The 18,784-nt window shown below is 39.4% G+C and overlaps 1 protein-coding gene across 6 annotated transcripts in view; it reads left to right on the forward strand.

The window, feature by feature from the left end:
• Positions 1-18,561, forward strand: part of LOC132399252 (somatostatin receptor type 5-like) — a 30,956-nt gene extending 12,395 nt beyond the window's left edge. For 4 of the 6 annotated variants that reach the window (XM_059979448.1, XM_059979453.1, XM_059979452.1 and 1 more), the window contains one exon: positions 10,533-18,561. In XM_059979448.1, the coding sequence (XP_059835431.1) occupies positions 10,533-11,696 (1,164 nt within the window). In that variant the 3' untranslated portion in view covers positions 11,697-18,561. Of the gene's footprint in view, positions 1-8,906; positions 8,973-10,532 lie in introns of all 6 variants that reach the window. The other 2 variants (XM_059979449.1, XM_059979450.1) reach the window with 1 other exon arrangement.
• Positions 18,562-18,784: the final 223 nt, after the last annotated feature.

An 18,784-nucleotide genomic window follows, 5' to 3' on the forward strand; every position in this document is an offset into this window, starting at 1 on the left:
CTACTGTCCAGCGCGTTCCCCGGAAAGGAGCTCCAAATCCTACAGACAAAAACAAGACCAAAAACTAAAGCCAAAAGACCTGCACAGAAATACATAGGTACAACAATGCAAACAATAGCATAATTGATAAAAAAAATGGACTATGGACACAGTAAAAATAATCCAAGATGTTAAAGAACTGTAAGTTCAAAAGAAATCACCACAGTTTCCACGAGTCCCCAGGGTCCCAACAGACTTGCCATCCCATGTCAGCGGCAGAAGGGAATACCCGCGCTATGGACTTCCAAGTCACCACTCGACTCAGCCTCGCAGACGTAGCACACAATGGAAGCTCCATCGAAACCAGCCTCACAAACGCAGCACACACCAAAAGCGACCTGAGTCTGTTGAAAGGACTCCGAGTCTGTCGAACCTCTGAGCCGACGACCATCCCCTCCGGCACAGCTTCTCCGAGCACCATCCTCTGCCGTGCGTATTAAAATGGCCCCGCCAATGGCCATCAGCAACGCAACCCCAAGGACTGGGGGCCTGTTCTTCCCAGCAGAGTTCCGGACCTCACAGCAGCAGCAGCAACGAAGAAGGTCTTCCTGTAATTTCCCGATGTTTCTCTGTGCTTCCACATCCGTTTTCAATCAATTATGATTACACAAGGCACCCCACTTCACAAATAACAGATAATCAGTTCCGGAGTGGCTGCTCCAAGCTGCATCATGCTGCCATCTTGGATCCTGGATCAAATGAAACAGCATTCCTCCGAGCCAAGGTACAAAACACATTACCAACAGCACACTGCATGCTGTTCAAAGTGCACAATGTAAATAGCACATTTGGTTACATTTTTTAACAATGTACAATCACAAAGAGGAGAAAACTATAGCCCACGTTCACGTTCAGCTTGTTTTTCCACCGAGCAAACAGTGGAGAGCAGCTTCAAGCAAACACTGCAGGGCAGCACTAAATGAACACTGGAGGACAGCATCAACAGAAGGGACCAGCCACCAACTCAGTATGAAATCCAGCGGCACACAGCAAGCTCCCGTGCTTCCTTCACTGGTGATAGCAGCATGAGGGCCAGATCCTCACAACAACTGAGGCAAAGCAGCTCCCTTGCCACTTGTGGTGAACTATGTGCCTGTCGGGACACGCCCCCTGCTGACTGCTCCTGTGGCTCCTCCCACAGGCCCCTGTATAAAGGAGATCTGAGGCCTGACGCTTGGCCTCAGTCTCCAGGACATTGTATGATAGACACTCACTCCTGGTTCCTTCTTCCAGTCAATAAAAGCCGATATCTTGCCTTACGTCTCAGTGTGAGTTATTGATGGTGCATCACCACTGTTATTTCCAATGAACCAGTGAACTGTTACCAATGTCCAACAGGGTCTTGCAATCACAATACAAATGTCCAAGACAATCACTTGAACCTTTTCTCCTGGACTGTGCACTATTTAGATTCAATGGTATGCAACAAATCCAGTTGACAACACATCAACAGTACACAATATGTCCAGCCCCATCACTATCAAGAAATTTGCTAATGGGATAGTCTTGCAGTAAGTAGTGTTCTGAGGATCCAGCAGTGACTTGCGATCATAAAAGAGATGTACAAGATGAACAAATACATCTTTGATTGGACCTGGAGTTTCGCTGCGTCCATGTGTGCCGCCATCTTTCTGGAAACATCTTACCGGTACTTCCTGTAGCTTATAAAGTGGCCACTGAAAGTGTGTCTGTGGTCTTCTGCTGCTGTAGCCCATCCACTTCAAAGCTTGATGTGTTGGGCATTCAGAGATGCTCTTCTGCACACTACTGTTGTAACACATGGTTATTTGAGTTACTGTTGCCTGCCTGTCTGCTTGAACCTTTCTGGCCACTTCCCTCTTTCCTCTCTCATTAATGGAGTGTTTTCTGCCTCAGAGCTGATGCTCACTGGATTAGTTTTGTTTGTTCTTCATACTATTCTCTGTAAACTCCAGAGACATCGGTACATGGAAATCTTTGGAGACCAATGGTTTCTGAAATACTCAATCCATCACGTCTGTCACTAATAGTCATTCCATGCTAAAAAATTACTTCAATCATGTTTCTTCCCAATTCTGAAATTCACTCTGAACAACAACTGAACCTCTTGCCCATCCTGCATGCTTTATGCATTGAGCTGGGGCACATGATTGACTGATTAGGTATTTCCATTAAAAAGCAGGTGTACCTAATGAAGTGGTTACCAAGCGTGTTTTAATATTACTTACCTAATGGAAAGGAGGAAGAAAAAAAAACTTTTATGCCGGGTGATTGATAAGCTTGTGGCCTAAGGTGGAAAGAGATCAATTTTAGAAAACCTAGCACATCTATTTTTCGACATAGTCCCCTCCTACATTTACACACTTAGTCCAGCGGTCGTGGAGCATACGGATCTTCAACCTTCAGAAGGTGTCCACAGCAGGGGTGATTGATAAGCTAGTGGTCTAAGGTAGAAGGAGTTGAGTTACACAGCTCTCGTTACATGCACATGCAGTTCAACTCTTTGAATGATTATGCAGAAAGTTTGAAGTTAATAATTCATCTCCTTCTACCTTAGGCCATGACATTATCAATCAATCTGATGAGTTATTAACTTCAAATTTTCTGCATAATCACTCAGTGTTGAACTGCATGTAATGAGAGCTGTATTACTCATCTCCTTTTACCTTAGGCCACAAACTTATCAATCACCCCTGCTGTGGACACTTTCTGGAGGTCCAAGATCCGTATGCTCCACGGCCACTGGATTAAGTGTGTAAATGTAAGAGGGGACTATGTTGAAAAATAAATGTGCTAGGCTTTCTAAAATTGACTCCTTCTACTTTAGGCCACAAACTTATCAATCACCCCTTGTATGTCATTTTTCGCAAACTTGTTCATTCCAAAATATTTAACAGCCAACAACAGCTGAGCTATTGATATGTTCTGGGAAGCATGTTAGCCAACTTACTCAGAGCAACCTCCCACAAACAACAATGCAATCACAAGGAAATCTGCAGATGCTGGAAATTCAAGCAACACACACAAAATGCTGGTGGAACGCAGCAGGCCAGGCAGCATCTATAGGAAGAAGCACTGTCAATGTTTCAGGCTGAGACCCTTCATCAGGACTAACTGAAAGAAAAGATAGTAAGAGATTTGAAAGTAGGAGGGGGAGGGGAAAATGCGAAGTGATAGAAGTCCGGAGGGGGAGGGATGAAGCTAAGAGCTGGAAAGGTGATTGGCATAAAGGATATAGAGCTGGAGAAGAGAAGGGATCATGGGACAGGAGGCCTAGGAGAAGGAAAGGGGGAGGGGAGCACCAGAGGAAGATGGAGAACAGACAAAGAGTGATGGGCAGAGAGAGAAAGAAAAAGGGGAGGGGGGAAATAAATAAATCAGGGATGGGGTAAGAAGGGGAGGAGGGGCATTAATGCAAGTTAGAGAAATCAATGTCATGCCATCAGGTTGGAGACTACCCAGACAGAATATAACGTGTTGTTCCCCCAACCTGAGTGTGGCTTCATCTTGACAGTAGAGGAGGCCATGGATAGATATATCAGAATGGGAATGGGATGTGGAATTAAAATGTGTGGCCACTGGGAGATCCTGCTTTCTCTGGAGGACAGAGCGTAGGTGTTCAGCAAAAAGGTCTCCCAGTCTGCGTCGGGTCTCACCAATATATAACAGGCCACACCGGGAGCACCAGACGCAGTATACCACACCAGCTGACTCACAGGTGAAGTGTCACCTCACCTGGAAGGACTGTCTGGTGCCCTGAATGGTGGTGAGGGAGGAAGTGTAAGGGCAGGTGTTCCGCTTTCAAGGATAAATGCCAGGAGGGAGATCGGTGGGAAGGGATGGGGGTGGGGGGAACGAATGGATAAGGGAGTCACGTAGGGAGTGATCCCCATGGAAAGCAGAAAGGGGGGAAGGGAAAGATGTGCTTGGTAGTGGGATCCCGTTGGAGGTGGCGGGAGTTACAGAGAATTATATGTTGGACCCGGAGGCTGGTGAGGTGGTAGATGAGGACAAGGGGAACCCTATCCTGAGTAGGGTCACCTTTCCAGCTCTTAGCTCCACCCCAGCCCCTCCTGTCTTCTATCATTTCGGATTTCCCCCTCATCCTCCTCCTTTCAAATCTCTTATTATCTTTCTTTCAGTTAGTTCTGACGAAGGGTCTCGGCCGGAAACGTCAACAGTGCTTCTTCTTACAGATGCTGCCTGGCCTGCAGTGTTCCACCAGCATTTTGTGTGTGTTGCAACAATGCAATAATGGCCAATATGTTAGCTATAAGATTAGAAAATAATTAAAACATTAAAGGGAGCTTTCCTGAACATTTCAGAGAATGTTGTGAGATTGTTTATAATCAGTAAATAAGGCAGGCAGACAGCTCAAATAAATGGCATCAACACTGTGATTAAAATCTACCAACATAAGTTGCTGTAAGATCCATGCTTTGAGCTGCTTGAGTTGGAGCAGACCATATTTCTTCAAAGGAGCAGAAAAGCATTTACAAATTCCATAAGCAACATGCAGGCCAACCAAAGCCTAGGTAACTAGAGTATCCTAATCCCCTCCTTGGCACTGCTGGACTTCAATTTTCATTGCCCTGCACAGAACACCAGCTAAGTTCCTATTGTTTAAAAGGTAAGTTAGGACTCAGTTTAATGCCTTGACTGGAAACCACTGCTGATTTTGGCAGTGCACCTGCTTGGATGTTCTGGGCCAGTTGATCTGCTGCCCTGACTTAGCTCACTGCCTGTCTTTGGGCAGACTGTTTTTTAACCCCTGGCATGGTGCAGTGCATCAGCTGCACTCACAGAGTAACTTAGACAGTTGACAGTCAGTGAGGCCTCTGTCTACACCATCAACCATTGACTCCACCACCTCCATATCCTCCCACCTCACTACCTGTCAGGATGTCTCTAGATGTCCTTATCATTTGTAAATGTTGAAAACCACTTAAGATCACTTTAAGCAGTAAAAACAATGTTAAAGTATTTTTCTCTTAATTTAAAGGACTAAAATATGGCACAAACATCTTTAACTATATTTTCAAAAAGCATTACTTAACTTGTTTCCCAACAGCTGATTTCTCCCATTCATTTGAAGGAGGACTGGTATGCTGGTGTCAGCTCTGAGCTGACACAGACTCAGCAGGCAGATTTTCCAACTTGAGACATGGCAGGTTTACAAACATTCATACTGTCCCAGTGGAACACTTGCTTAAGCCGGCAATAATGCTGGAAACTAGAAATGCTACAGATAAACATCCCACTGTACTGTCAGAGCCAGTCCCACAGAGCCAAACTCTTATCAGAAATACTGTTGTGATACTATACTATCAAATGTTTTCTTGTTAAGATGTGAAGCTGCCTCCTAGCCTTCCATCGGCTCCCGTATTAGCTGATATTCCCTGTAGTTCCATCCCTTCCTATAATGACACACTTATCTCAGATCTGCCAACTTCATCTCAATCTTCAACAAACAGACACACCAATCATGTAAAGTATTATCCCATCTCAACTCTCCTCTACCATTCCAAACTGATGAGTGAGCTATCATCTGTTAAATCAGTAGATTTTTTTTTCTCAGTCAAGCTTTGGTCCTTGCAAGTTTGAAAGTGCTTTTAGTTCATCTAAGTCATAAATAGCATTCCATTTATGTATGTCATAATTATTCCTCATCATTTTTTCAAAGCTTGTCTTCAGCAGGTGAAAGTTCTGGACTGCTAGCAACAAGACTAAGACAAGACTTAGACACGTGACAAAAAGTGAGAGGTAACACACAGGTCACGACAGATGAGCATCCCCAGCACAGGTCTAGTCAGCTATCTTTCACCATTGTTATCATTGAAAGCCAGATTATTATCGTTGAAAGCCAGATCCTCTGCATCCTGGGGGTCAACAATGATAAGAAATTCACCTGAAGCATGCACATGAATATCATAGTTACTGTATAAGTGTAAGTCAGCCCGCAGTGAAAAGCTTTCTTACTGACATCTCACACCCCTCCCCCCCCCCCCCCGAGCTTTTCCACATGCTGCTGTGAAGGATTATAGGTTATCCATTAGTAAAGGCATCAAAGTTTATGGAGAGAAAGTAGGGGAAAGCAATTGAGAAGGATAATAAATCAACCATGATCAAAAGGTGGAGCATACTCGATGGGCAGAATGGTCCAATTCAACTTCTGTGTCTTATGATTGTATGATCATATTCAGGACAAAATTAATTGGCACCCCATCCCCCTCGCTAACCATGCATTTTCTTTGCAACCTGACCGCCATCTATAAAACAAATTGTAGTGTCTCAAGCCTGTTCCCTCAACTCCACTGCCAAGAAGGACAAGAGCAGTAGGCACATGAGAACAGCACAGCCTACAAGTTCCTCTGAAAGTTGTACTTCACACTGACTTGGAAATATGTACCATCTAAATCTTGGAATTCCCTATACAATGGTACTGTGGGGATCCTTTTACAGAGAGACCTGCACAAGTTCAAAAATACAGCTCAGCATCACCTTCTCAAGAGCTCTTGGAAATGGGCAAGGAGTTATAGTTTTGTCTTTTAAAGACTGTTGGCCACAACATCTTCTTCCGGATCCTTTCCATAAATGGAACTATACTCAACAGATTCCATTTTTGTCTATTAGTTATAACTTGAGAACTATGTGAAATATCTTGACTTGTTTCCATGTATTACTAATAATTTATCATTTCCCCCTTTTATTTCTCATTTATATTCTGCTTCTCATTGATATAATCTGAAGCATAGTGTCAGCTTCCACATTTATGCTGATAACATTCAATTTTGTCTCAGCACCACTGAGTTAATCCTTCCACCCTTCCATAAATGATTTGCTTGTCAAATTTTTAGGACTAGAAATATTGAAAAGAGAACAGCCATTGCTATTGGTCACCGTCACAACCTTTTTTACCCAGCTATTGAATTTAGCACCCTCCATTTTAACTGAATCCAAATATTTTTAACTTTGCTTATAGCTTACCTCCAGTTAAGTCATATATCTTCTATTTTGTACCCTAATAGTTTTCGTTTATTTCATGACATTATCCTCCTGCTGAAAATTTCATCTGTGCCTTTAATACATTCTAAATTGGCTCCCTCTGTATTGGCTCCTTTCATAAATTTGAGGTCATGCATTACTCCATTGTCTGTGTCCTAAATTCAGATTTAGTCCTATTTGCCAACCACTATTGCCAGTCTGACCTACATCCTATTTGCTCCAACTCAAGCAAATCCTTAGGCATAAACTTCTCACTATTGTTTTCACAGTCTTGCACCTTCCTACATCCAGTCTTGCTGTTTTCCCTTGTTTGAATTTCCAGATCAGTCTCAAATGTATTCATTTAATTGTTGGTTACCAAAACTCTAAATTGTGGAATCCATTCCATTTCTGCTTCCTCATTCTCTCTTCCTTCCTTTCAAATATGTCAATCTTCTGAAAATATTTCCTCATATACTCAGTGTCAAATTTGTTTGGTAGTGTGCCTGCAAAATGCCTTGGAACATTTGGAATAGCGACTATTTATTCCCCTCCATAGATGCTGCCTAACTTGCTGAGTTCCTCCAGCATTTTGCTCAAAATTTCCAAAGTTTGTAGAATCTCTTATGCTTATAGATTATTGTTTCCCCATTGAACTAGATGAGGAATTTTGCACGTTATCATTCAAAGCTAACCAGTGGAGTCTTTTGCTCTCAGTTCAATATTTATCTCTCAAGTAGAGCTCCTAAAAGCAAGGAAAATTATCATTTTCCCATTGCAGTTTGTGTAAATTGATGGCTAAATATCCAGAATGGTTAAAATAAAAAGCTTTAAGACAGTTTGAGGTTATGAAAGTGATCACATTAACACCCAGATTTTTTCATTAAGTAGGTTTCCAATATAATGCCTTGGCTTAAAGACAGAAGATTCCAGCCAAGTTTGGCAAATCTGCAGTTTACTTTGATTCTCTGACATATAATTGCAGCTTTTAGTCAAGAGAGCTGAGACACTTCAGGGACAAATCTAGGAAAAATAAATTTTATAGAATGGTTACAGAACAGATGGAGGCATTAGGCCCATTAAGTTCATATAAGCTCCATTAAGAGGAATCCAGCTAGTTCAACTCCTGTCCACTTCCCAATGGCCCTACAAAATCATTGTATTCAGAAACTTATTTTGTTCCCCTTGAATCCTAACATCTGTCTCTGATATTATGCTGGCTGTGTATTTTTTGTGTGAAACAATACAGTCCCCATATCATTTTGGTTTCTTTGCTAAATAACTTCATGCTATGTTCCCAGCTGCTTTATCCTTTCATCAAAAGGAACTTCTACCCTACCTGACACCATCATGATTTTAAATATTTTATCAAATCCCTTCACAACTTCTGATTTTCAACAAGAACAACCACAGCTTTTTCAGTTTCTCCATATGAATAATTTCATTCAAACGTCGAATCAATGCAGCAAAGCTCTTTATTTATGCCCTTATATAATTTCTAAAATATAACAGCATATCTTTGTATGTTATTTAACCAGACAGACATGTGAAAACATTATTTATGCTTATTACCTTACTTTCTAGAAACCAAATGTTGACGATTTGAAATAAAGTAACCCAGAACAGAAGAAGACCCTTTGGCCACTTGGGAGTGTGTCAGGTTTTTGAATAAGCTATGCTATTAGCTCCACTCCACTGTACTCTTCCAAATGTTTTCCTTCAGGTGTACTCAGTTCATTTTCAAATGCATAATTAAGTCTGTTTCAATTATCCTTCCAGGCAATATATATATAATGTGAAGAAAGTATTATTTCCCCCAGTTCTTTTGCAAAATAAGTTAAATATCTGATCTCATTACTGGTTGGTAATGGTAATAATATTTCTTTCACCTTTTACATTCTAAGGGGAAAAAACCCTCTGCTTATCCAGTTCTGAATGTAATTGATCCTTCATCCCAAGTATTTATCATGGTATGTCTTTGTGTCATAATTTCCAATTGCTGGAGTTATATATGATCCTGTTGTGTTTGTTATTTGAAAGAATACGCAGCAATTTTTCATTTCCTCATATCTTTGACCAGGTTAAGACTGAGTCAGGAGTCATAAGGTAAATATTATTGACAAAGTTTGTGTTGCCAGCCTTCTTTGATTAAAATTTTTTTTAAAGTGGTTCTAAAACATTAAATCTCAGTTCATTTGGTGCTAAACAGTGACCCATTGTCCTAAGAGAGGCTCATCTATTATTGTACAGATTTTTCTACATTTATTGAATTATTCATAAAGATATTTCCATCTCGAAACTGCTTCGAGTAGCAAACAAACCAAATTTTCTATTGCTAGCTTCAGGGATTCTTGGTAATATCCACCAACTGAAAAATAAACCATTGTCAGCAGTCTAAGTTGTAAATGTAGCTGAGGCTTTGGCTGTTCATTCATACTAAATCCATGGAGTGTAAGCAAGATAGAAAATTTGAGTGAAGTAATTCTCACTCTTTCGGAGAGTTTCAATTAAATGCACTCTGGTGTCAGGTTGACTACAGGTTCAGATTGCCTTTAAAAATACGCAGTTTACATCAACAGGAGGGGCTCCGTTTATGCCCTCAATGGAAAGACAATTTATCTGAAACTGCGGTGTTGTCAACAGTTGACTGGACCAACCTGAAAGAATATAGCCTCTGGAACAGCATGACCCCACAACATTCTGACTCAGCAGTGATGAGCACAGCTGACAAGCCTGGTCACTTCATCCATTTCTGTCCACTCTAAAGAAAACTGAGTGTTAGGATTTCACAGAGGAGCATTACAAGCTTTGAGAATTAAAAGAACACAATGTGTGTTTAGATACAGATAAGCATTTACCTGAAAAAATGAAAAGATACAAGGCACCACTCTCTTTGCACTGTTATCTTGCATTTGCAAGTCTTTTTTAAAATGCAATTTACAATACATTACTGGATATAAATCTTATAAATATTTCTAAATCAGTACCATTTTCAAGCAACCATTATCTTTTTGACTTTAAGTCACAGGACACCATTCATTTCCTTGGCATTAACTCAGCAGGTTCTTATATTATCGATCCATTAAAACAAAAGCATTACATGCTTTGAACACCAAGGAGATTTGACATAGATCTGCAGAGCTTAGCCATCCTGCCTTGTACCCTGAACTAACATCCTGTATGGATTGAATTATGCAAACATCAGGTTAACAATTAACAAATTGAAAATCATTACATAGACCTTTAGGCCTGACAAACCTGCACCACCATTCAATTAGATCACACCTGATTTGTATCATAACCCTCCACCTGCCTTCTGTGTTTCTTATCTTTTTAAACAAAAATTATTTTGAAATTTTGAATAGACTCCAGCTTCAATGACTTTTTGTTTTCCTAACATGGTCCTGATGTTAGCTCTAAAGTTCTAATGTTAATAAAATGCTTCATTTTTCTGGAGATCATACACCAAAGGAAACCACTTCTTTTGAAGCCATGACTTCAACATCTTATTAATTTTTTTTTCCCCCTAGGGGCTTATTGGGCATGAAAACAGTCTTGTTGAGAGCAAGACCTTGAGGACTACGTTGCAAGGAATGGAGACTGCAAAGATATCTACTGACCCTCTCTGGGAGCAAAGCACAGAGCAAGTCAATGTCACATCTTTCAGTAATGAATATGGTAATTGGACTAATAAAGACCCATTTATGTCCAGTGTGAGCACCATTGTGCTTCCTGTAGTTTATTTCATTGTCTGTATAATAGGACTCAGTGGGAACACTCTAGTTATCTATGTTATTGCACGCTATGCCAAGATGAAGACAGTGACCAATATTTATATCCTCAACCTCGCTGTGGCAGATGAGCTCTTTATGCTTGGACTGCCGTTTATTGCCAGCCAAAATGCCCTGAGCTACTGGCCATTTGGATCTTTTATGTGCAGACTGATTCTCACTGTCGACGGCATCAATCAATTCACCAGCATCTTCTGTTTGACTGTATTGAGTATTGATCGATACCTTGCAGTGGTACACCCCATTCGATCTACCAAATGGCGCAGACCCCAGATAGCCAAGTTGATCAATGCCTCGGTGTGGGTATTGTCTATTGTGGTTGTCCTCCCACTCATCATATACTCTGAGGTGCAAAAAGAAATAAATACTTGCAATATCAACTGGCCAGAGCCCAAGGCCATCTGGTCTGCTGCGTTTATCATATACACAACAGTGCTGGGCTTCTTTGGCCCACTGTTCATAATATGTCTCTGTTATCTCCTGATTATAATCAAAGTCAAGTCATCCAGCGTACGTGTTGGATCAACCAAGCGAAGAAAGTGTGAGAAAAAAGTTACTAGAATGGTGATCATCATTGTCGTTGTGTTTGTTATTTGCTGGCTTCCGTTTTACATCCTAAATATCATTAACTTAATTTCCACCTTGCCTGAGGAACCTGTCATTGTGGGAATATATTCCTCCTTGGTGGTCCTTTCCTATGCCAATAGCTGTGCCAACCCCATACTGTATGGTTTCTTGTCAGACAATTTCAAGAAAAGTTTCCAAAAGGTTCTGTGTTCATGCAAGTCCAATGGAATTGAGGATGCAACTGAACAGAAACAAGAAAAGAGTCGATTTCCTGATACATGCACAACACAGAGATTAGCTGAACCCAACGGCTGCATGCAAACCAGTCAGCTTTAAGAAGGTATCCGGTCATAAATGATGCTGCTCCCGAGTTCCAACAAGGCTCTCATCAATACTTGGTTTTTAAGCAAATGCTTGCTGAGAGTCCTCTGAAATAGTTTAAAGATACAGAGCCCTCTCTGCACAAAATACAAGCATTTACTGCAAACGGTGGTGGTCTTTGACATTTATTTAAGATATGTGTGTATGTACGTGCAGTTATTCTTAGGAAGGCATGAGCTTTGAGAGTCTGTGGAAATCATTTAAAATGTACCTACGGTAAGAGTTGTATTTCCCATGTAATGTAAGTTGTTCTATTCTGTTTGCTGAACTGCCTTCTCATTTGATTGATGCATTTTATTTTAGGAAATCATTTTCCTCTACAGTGAGAGTTCTACACTGAGTTCCCGAGATCCTAAAGTAAGCTCACACCACTGTCATTGCAAATAGATTCAATCCTAATCAGAGGTTCAGTTTGCATGTTCTCCTTGTAATTTATTAGGTTTCGATTGGGTGCTCATGTTTCCCTTCATATTCCAAAGACTTTAGGTTGGTAAGTTAATTAGTCACAGAAAGTTCCCCTAATGTGCAGATGTGGGGTGGATCTGGAGGGAGTTGATGCAAATTTATGGAAAACGAAGTTGTGTGGATGAGTGTGGGTAGATGGCATGGATTCAGAAGGCTGATGGGTCTGTTTCTGCCATGTATAACTCTATGAAAGTGACCAAACTTAAGCTGAAAAATGCATATCTTTAGCTAGCAGTTATATCAAGATTAGTCACTAACACAGAGTCAAAAGAAAGGCAATGAATTATGTAGTCCTTCCCCTTGACTTATGAGTACAAATCCACCCTAGGTAAGTGGGTGATTCCTTGAGTTCCTCACAATTTTTCAATCTGGTAATGTTGACTTATATTTTGGGAAATCTCTACACAGGAAATTAAATGTAAAATTCTCACTGATTAAGTTAATGGAACTTGCATGAAGGAAAGACAAAGCGTATGTCAGTGGTAGAAAAAAGGAAGCTTTATTCCTTCATTCATCTTGTGTTACAGATAAGTTCAAGGTTACCAATTTTGAAAATTGGATAAGCATCTCACTGCAGAAAAACTATCTCTCAGAATACACACACCTTTACAAAGAGCAAATTCTCGTGTTCGGTCTATTTTCTAGGAGTTAAAATAAAATTGGCACAAAATGGGGGTCTGTAATGTGAGCTCTCAAGTTACTTTTGCTATTCAATCCAGAAGAAATAATATCCCCTTCCCCTTCCTGTCTGATCCTAACATCCCCTTAGTTGTTGCACTTTCAACAGCCTACAAGACAGAGTGAAATAATGAGGCAGAGGGTACAGTCTAACACTGGAAATTTGGAGTCAATTACACTACATGCCCTGACTGTCCCAGTTTAACTAGCTTTAATTGGAATTTCTCATTTGTAAAATTTCCTGTGGTGTTCTGGAGATCAAAAAAGGAGGATGAATGATTTTGATGAAGGTGTGTCTAAACTGACTTCTGGTGAGCCTCCACCAAAAGCACCTTTTCATTACAACAGGCTATGTAAAATATTTTAAAAAGTGAGCATGAGCAAATAAGGGTAAAAACTTCATAAGTAAACCATGATACAGACCGAATGGAGACATATGACAGAATTGTAAATTACTGGTATCCTCCTGTGCAGTGGGAGATATGAGATGATCACACAGAGCATTGATGAATACCAGTAGCAGAATAGAAATATTGCAAATGACCGAGCATGAACACATTGTGCAATATGTTATACTCCAGTAGTTTCTTGTCTTCAGAGTCATTATGCGCGCATGGCAGACCGATGATAATGTATCTGCAGAAGAGAAAATGCAACATTCATTAGTCCTATTCCAGCCTATTTTCAGAAGAAAAACCACATGCTTTAACTCCATACCGAGCAAAAATATCAGTCCTGTGAAAGATTATGCTAAAAGTCTAATAATTGCACTTCATCTCATCGTCCATAACAATAGTGTAAAATGTGCCACCACTCATTCTAGCCAATATTGTACTAAATGTTACCCACTTTTATACTCCTCTGTGATTAGCGTGGATCTTTTGGTGAAATGTCTGTAAAATAGTCTGTTTACATTTCCTACTGTCAGAGTATGCTCGATTTTTCTCAGTTTTGAAGCATAATATCAAGGGACAATCACACTTAAAGTGTCTTTGAAGCATGTTAACTGTTTTTGTATCTGGTTCCCTCCAATGGGCTTGCGGGTAAATGTGCTGCTTGTGATTCCACTTACACTAGTAGAGTCCAAAGATGGGTTGTCAAGTGTAGTTGCATATATCCCAATAAGTTTCAAAGCAAGATGTTGCATCCATCATTCCCCAAGCCTACAGTCCTACAGTTAATCAGTTTGCTGAGTTTTTCTAGACATTCCACATGGAACAGCTGGTGCTTCTTGGTACAATTCCCAATAGATTTTAGTCATTTCTAGACTATATAGAAGTCCAGAACTTTCTGGAAGAGCACTGCTGCTTATTTTCATATTGCAATCCACTGCAATGGATTTGGCCCCTGAAACCAGTACCAAGTTGGAGATGCAAATGACCCTTGAACATATCCATTTCTATGGAGGTTGAATGGCTGCAAAAGAAGAAAGGTTAAGAAATAAGTAATTTGTGTCTTATTATTTGGGCATGGTTTAATGATTTTAATTAAGGAGCAGATTTCAAATGCTTTGGCTTGAATTATTCCTTTAACTGAAAAAGGTAATAGTTGTTCAGGTTTTTAATTATTCTATTTTGAATGGTTTGGTTTAATGACTCGAAACATCCAATACAGGGCTTTGCCTGTCTACCAAAATGTTCTGGAGAGATTTTGTGGGTGGGACTTGCTCTGAGCCCTTTCTGTCACAAGATCCTCTAGGGGCTGAGTCATCAGCTCCACCATTTTAGCCACCCATAGCAGACCTCCAAATCCAAAGGGGGTAAAATGATATGAATCAGTGATGTTGATGATGAAATTGGACGGCTGATCCACTCATAAAAATCAGGGCCAGCGATTTCTGCTCCTCACCTATAGAGGCTAAACATTTGTTGAAATCAAACATAGACACTTAGTCCAGAGGGGAGGCAAGAGTTATGAGTCATAAACAAGAAAATGAAGCTGAGGTTGAAGTCAGATTAGTCATGATATCATGAATGCCAGAGCAGACTTGCAAAGCCACCTGGCCTGCTCCTACTGCCTTACATTATCAGCAACCTTTTCCTGTTAAATACAGTATGTCTACATTGTATGGGAAAATGGGATCTAATCATTATTAACAATTATTAAAGATTAGCGAACACAAAGAATTGAGTGAGTTTGGTGGTATGGGTTAATACTTGTCCCTCCACCTCTGGCAGACTGAGCAGCCCTTAGAGAAGCTTTTGTATCCAAGTTAAAATGATTCTGGATCTTAGTTCATTTCTGAAATCCTTTATGGGTGCACTATCTCTTCCCCTTATTTCCCCATCTTTTTTCTTTGGTATCCAACTAAATAACTGGGTGTTTGTAGCTTGCGGTTTGGCTGGTGTAATCATATTTGGGACATCCTGGCATAAACTAAAGAAATACTGTATAAATAAGTTTATGTTTCCTTTGTGGTTTCATTTGGAAAGACTATAAATGCAGCTCCCCTTTACTGTTGCATCCATATCCTGTACCCACATGCATAATTTGTGTGCCCTCACATACACCTAACTAGTTCTAAAACTATCTTCTGGGAAGTTGAGCAAGAAATCAGAAGGTTTCTTTGACTTTCCTTCATCTTCTTGAGATCACTTAACCAGTTGCATTCAAGGGTCAGTTGGAGACATTGTTATCTTTTGAATTAAAACCCACTTTAAGACTTGAGCACTTCAGGTGGATGCTCCTTTTCAGGACTCAAAAGACTGCTGTACAGCCAACGATACTACCTTTCCGATGAAATATTATATTCAGGTTCTATTTACACTCAAAAGAACACAAAACATCCATGGCAACAACAGTGGAAATTCTCCCCAGTATCTCAGTCACTGCGCAACAAGCCTGTCAAAAAGAGGATCTTGCGTCAATATCAAATTATTGCTTGTGGGATCTTAATATGTGCAAGCTGATTGAAGTGTGTTCTATATTGCATTGTGACAACACTTGCAAAGTACTTTATTGATTGTATAGTAGTTGTGAAATTCTGAGGTCATGCATGGCCCACATAAATGCAAGCTTTTTCTTATCTCTATGCACCATTAGACTAGTTTGAAAATATATCTGGGAATTCTCTGATACAGATCTGCAGCCCACCATTATATGACAGTGGTCTAATGAATTGAAACGTGATCTTTTATGATAAAGGTATCATTAGACATTGTACCATAAGCAATGATACTCTCGGGCTATGTCACTGCTGGATTTTTTTTCAGGAAGTTGTGAGATTTCAGACGGATTTGCCAGGTTTAGTGGATCAGATATCTTCTTCAAACAGAGGAGGATCATCACTAAACAGGCTAACTTACCAACTCTGGTTGAATGTGTCCTTGTAGGTTCTGTTCTATGACCTGTTGTTTGACTGGCTTAGCTCCAAGTTTCCATTACTTACTACAACCCCACCTCTGTCCCCCTCCAACATTTATCAGATAGAACAACCTCCTTAGTCTGATTGGAAATTGAAAAGAATATTCTTTGACTGATTGGGTGATCCTTAAAACTAAGTAAAACAGCAATTTGTTGCACATCACTAGTGCATTCGTAAATCGTTAAAAAGTAGTGTTGAAGAAAACAAAAAAAATTAAGATTTGATTCAATTAACCATTGATTCCCAAACAACTCTTGTCTTTGTGTACTGACAGTTACTGCAGTTCGTAAACTCTTTTCTACAATGTCTACTGGCAATGAGCTAATTTGCGCATCTTTCCAAATGGCAGCAGTAAAGAGCTTATTTGGAGAGTTATTCTCATTTTTCCTATTCAGTCTCTATCAGGCCAAGGCAAGAAATAGAAATGTCCATCAGAAATACATCAGTGAACTCCTTGACATATTGGATCCTATGATATCCATCATCCTGTCACCAAACCTCAGTTGAATGGAAGATTAGTCACATCTCCACAATCTGAAAATCCAGAAGAATTCCAGATGCTGGAAATCTGCAAATAAAACAGAAAAACGTTCCAGCAGGTTTAGGCCTTTGAGCAAAAACTGTGTACTCTTTCCATAGGTGCTGCTAGACATATTGAATATTTACAGCCTTTTCTGTTTTCATGTTTACAGATTTGTCTGCTCATCTTCATGCCGATTTAGATTAATTCATGGGAAGCTTAATAGGCAATCAAACTCCAAAATATAAATTCAGTATTGTGGTGGATGTTAACTGCTAGGGATCACAGTTTTATTCGACTATAATATATAAGGAAAGTAAAAATGAGAAAAATTGTCAACTTGGAATATAACTAACATATTTGAGTAGTTCCCTTACATATGCTAATTCAACCCCATGGAAATTAAAGTCAAGCTGTTTCTATACCAAATCAAAAATAACAGACATATACCCAGATTTTCCCTACACCCATTATACTTCAAGATTCCAGTACTTTCCTGTTTTAACTCCTGTTCTCTCTGCAAAATAGCCCTTTTGTGAAGAAAGACAGCAGAGCTAATCCAGTCTCAAGCCCAGGTCAATGTGGATCCATGTAACCAGTCATGGAAAAAAAAACCAAATGAAAGCTGATCTGATTTACCTTACTGTTACATCAGGTCTGCAGTTTTGAACCCCAAATATTAATGTATATAGAAAGTCCAAATCATTTTGCTGAAGAATCTTGCAGTTATGAAATAGAATGAAAATAATTTAATATTTTTGCCTTTGATATATAGAAATATGCACTCATTAAATCTTTGGCTCCAATGCAAAGATTGGTGTACAGAAAGAGGAGAATCTTATTTTTAAAGAATGTAAGAGAAAAGCTTTGAATATGAATCGCACCTATTTGCGATAAGTGATGGGGTGTAAGGTTCAAAATGTGCTTTACTTGGGTTGGAATAGCAATTCACCTAGGATGTTAGCACCAAACAGGCACCAAAATAGCGACCATCTGATTTTCTTGCCACCCAAAGTTCCCAAACAGCATGAGAAATACCACAGGAATCCAATATTGCAATATCAGCTTAGATTAGCAATTAAAAATGTTTACAGTCAAAGGCGCCCTGTTTAAAGATAGGAATTGTCAAACTACATCCCATCACACACTCTAATAGATCTCTTTAAGTGTGGTCTGGTGCAATGAAGAATATAAAGAGGTATTGAAGCAACTCAGTAGAGATTTGAATGATTATCTCGCTATTATGTGGCACTTTAATCTCAATTTAATATTTTCAATAAGAATAATTATTATTTTTCAAATATTGAATTCAAGTTGCTGTATTTTTAGACTAAGAAATTATGCAGAGAAATACAAATTAAAAGCAGGTTGACTTCCCGTGAAGGAACACTGCAACTGCACTAAAATATAGTTTATTATAAATATTAAATTAAAATTTAATCCCCATGAAAAGAATTATATTTGTCTAGGTGGATCACTCAAAGTATAATCTTATAAAAGTAATACATAATATCTAACATTACTCAAGTTCATTCAAACTATTATCAATACTGTGTCCAAAACAAAGCTGGAATGTGTAATAATAACTGTGAAAAGTATTTAAATGTTGTCAGAAAATGCCAAATGAAACTGCTTTCACTATTTTCCTGTTATTAAGATGATATGTTAACTGTGTCATGGGATGATTAATAAAGGTTATTTCAGGATTGAAGATAAAAGAAGAAATTGATTTAACATTAATGTTGTTGTTATTTATGTATGGAATCAAACTCTAAGGGATTAAAATAAACTTATTTCCCTTACTTGGCTGAAGTGAATTATTTTTCTCTTCACATTGTTTTAAAAATACTAATGCTGGTGTTCCTGAATAGTTCTTCCTGATAACAACCAAATACCAATAAAATCCATGGTAACATTTAAAAGTAAAAAAAAATCACACCCTCTCCAGCTTTTTCTCCATTCAGGGTATCCTCGCAAGAGTTGAATGTGAATCTGATCATGGGTGTTATGGAAAGC

This window comes from Hypanus sabinus, chromosome 9, assembly GCF_030144855.1.
Source record: "Hypanus sabinus isolate sHypSab1 chromosome 9, sHypSab1.hap1, whole genome shotgun sequence".
Classification (NCBI taxonomy): domain Eukaryota; kingdom Metazoa; phylum Chordata; class Chondrichthyes; order Myliobatiformes; family Dasyatidae; genus Hypanus; species Hypanus sabinus.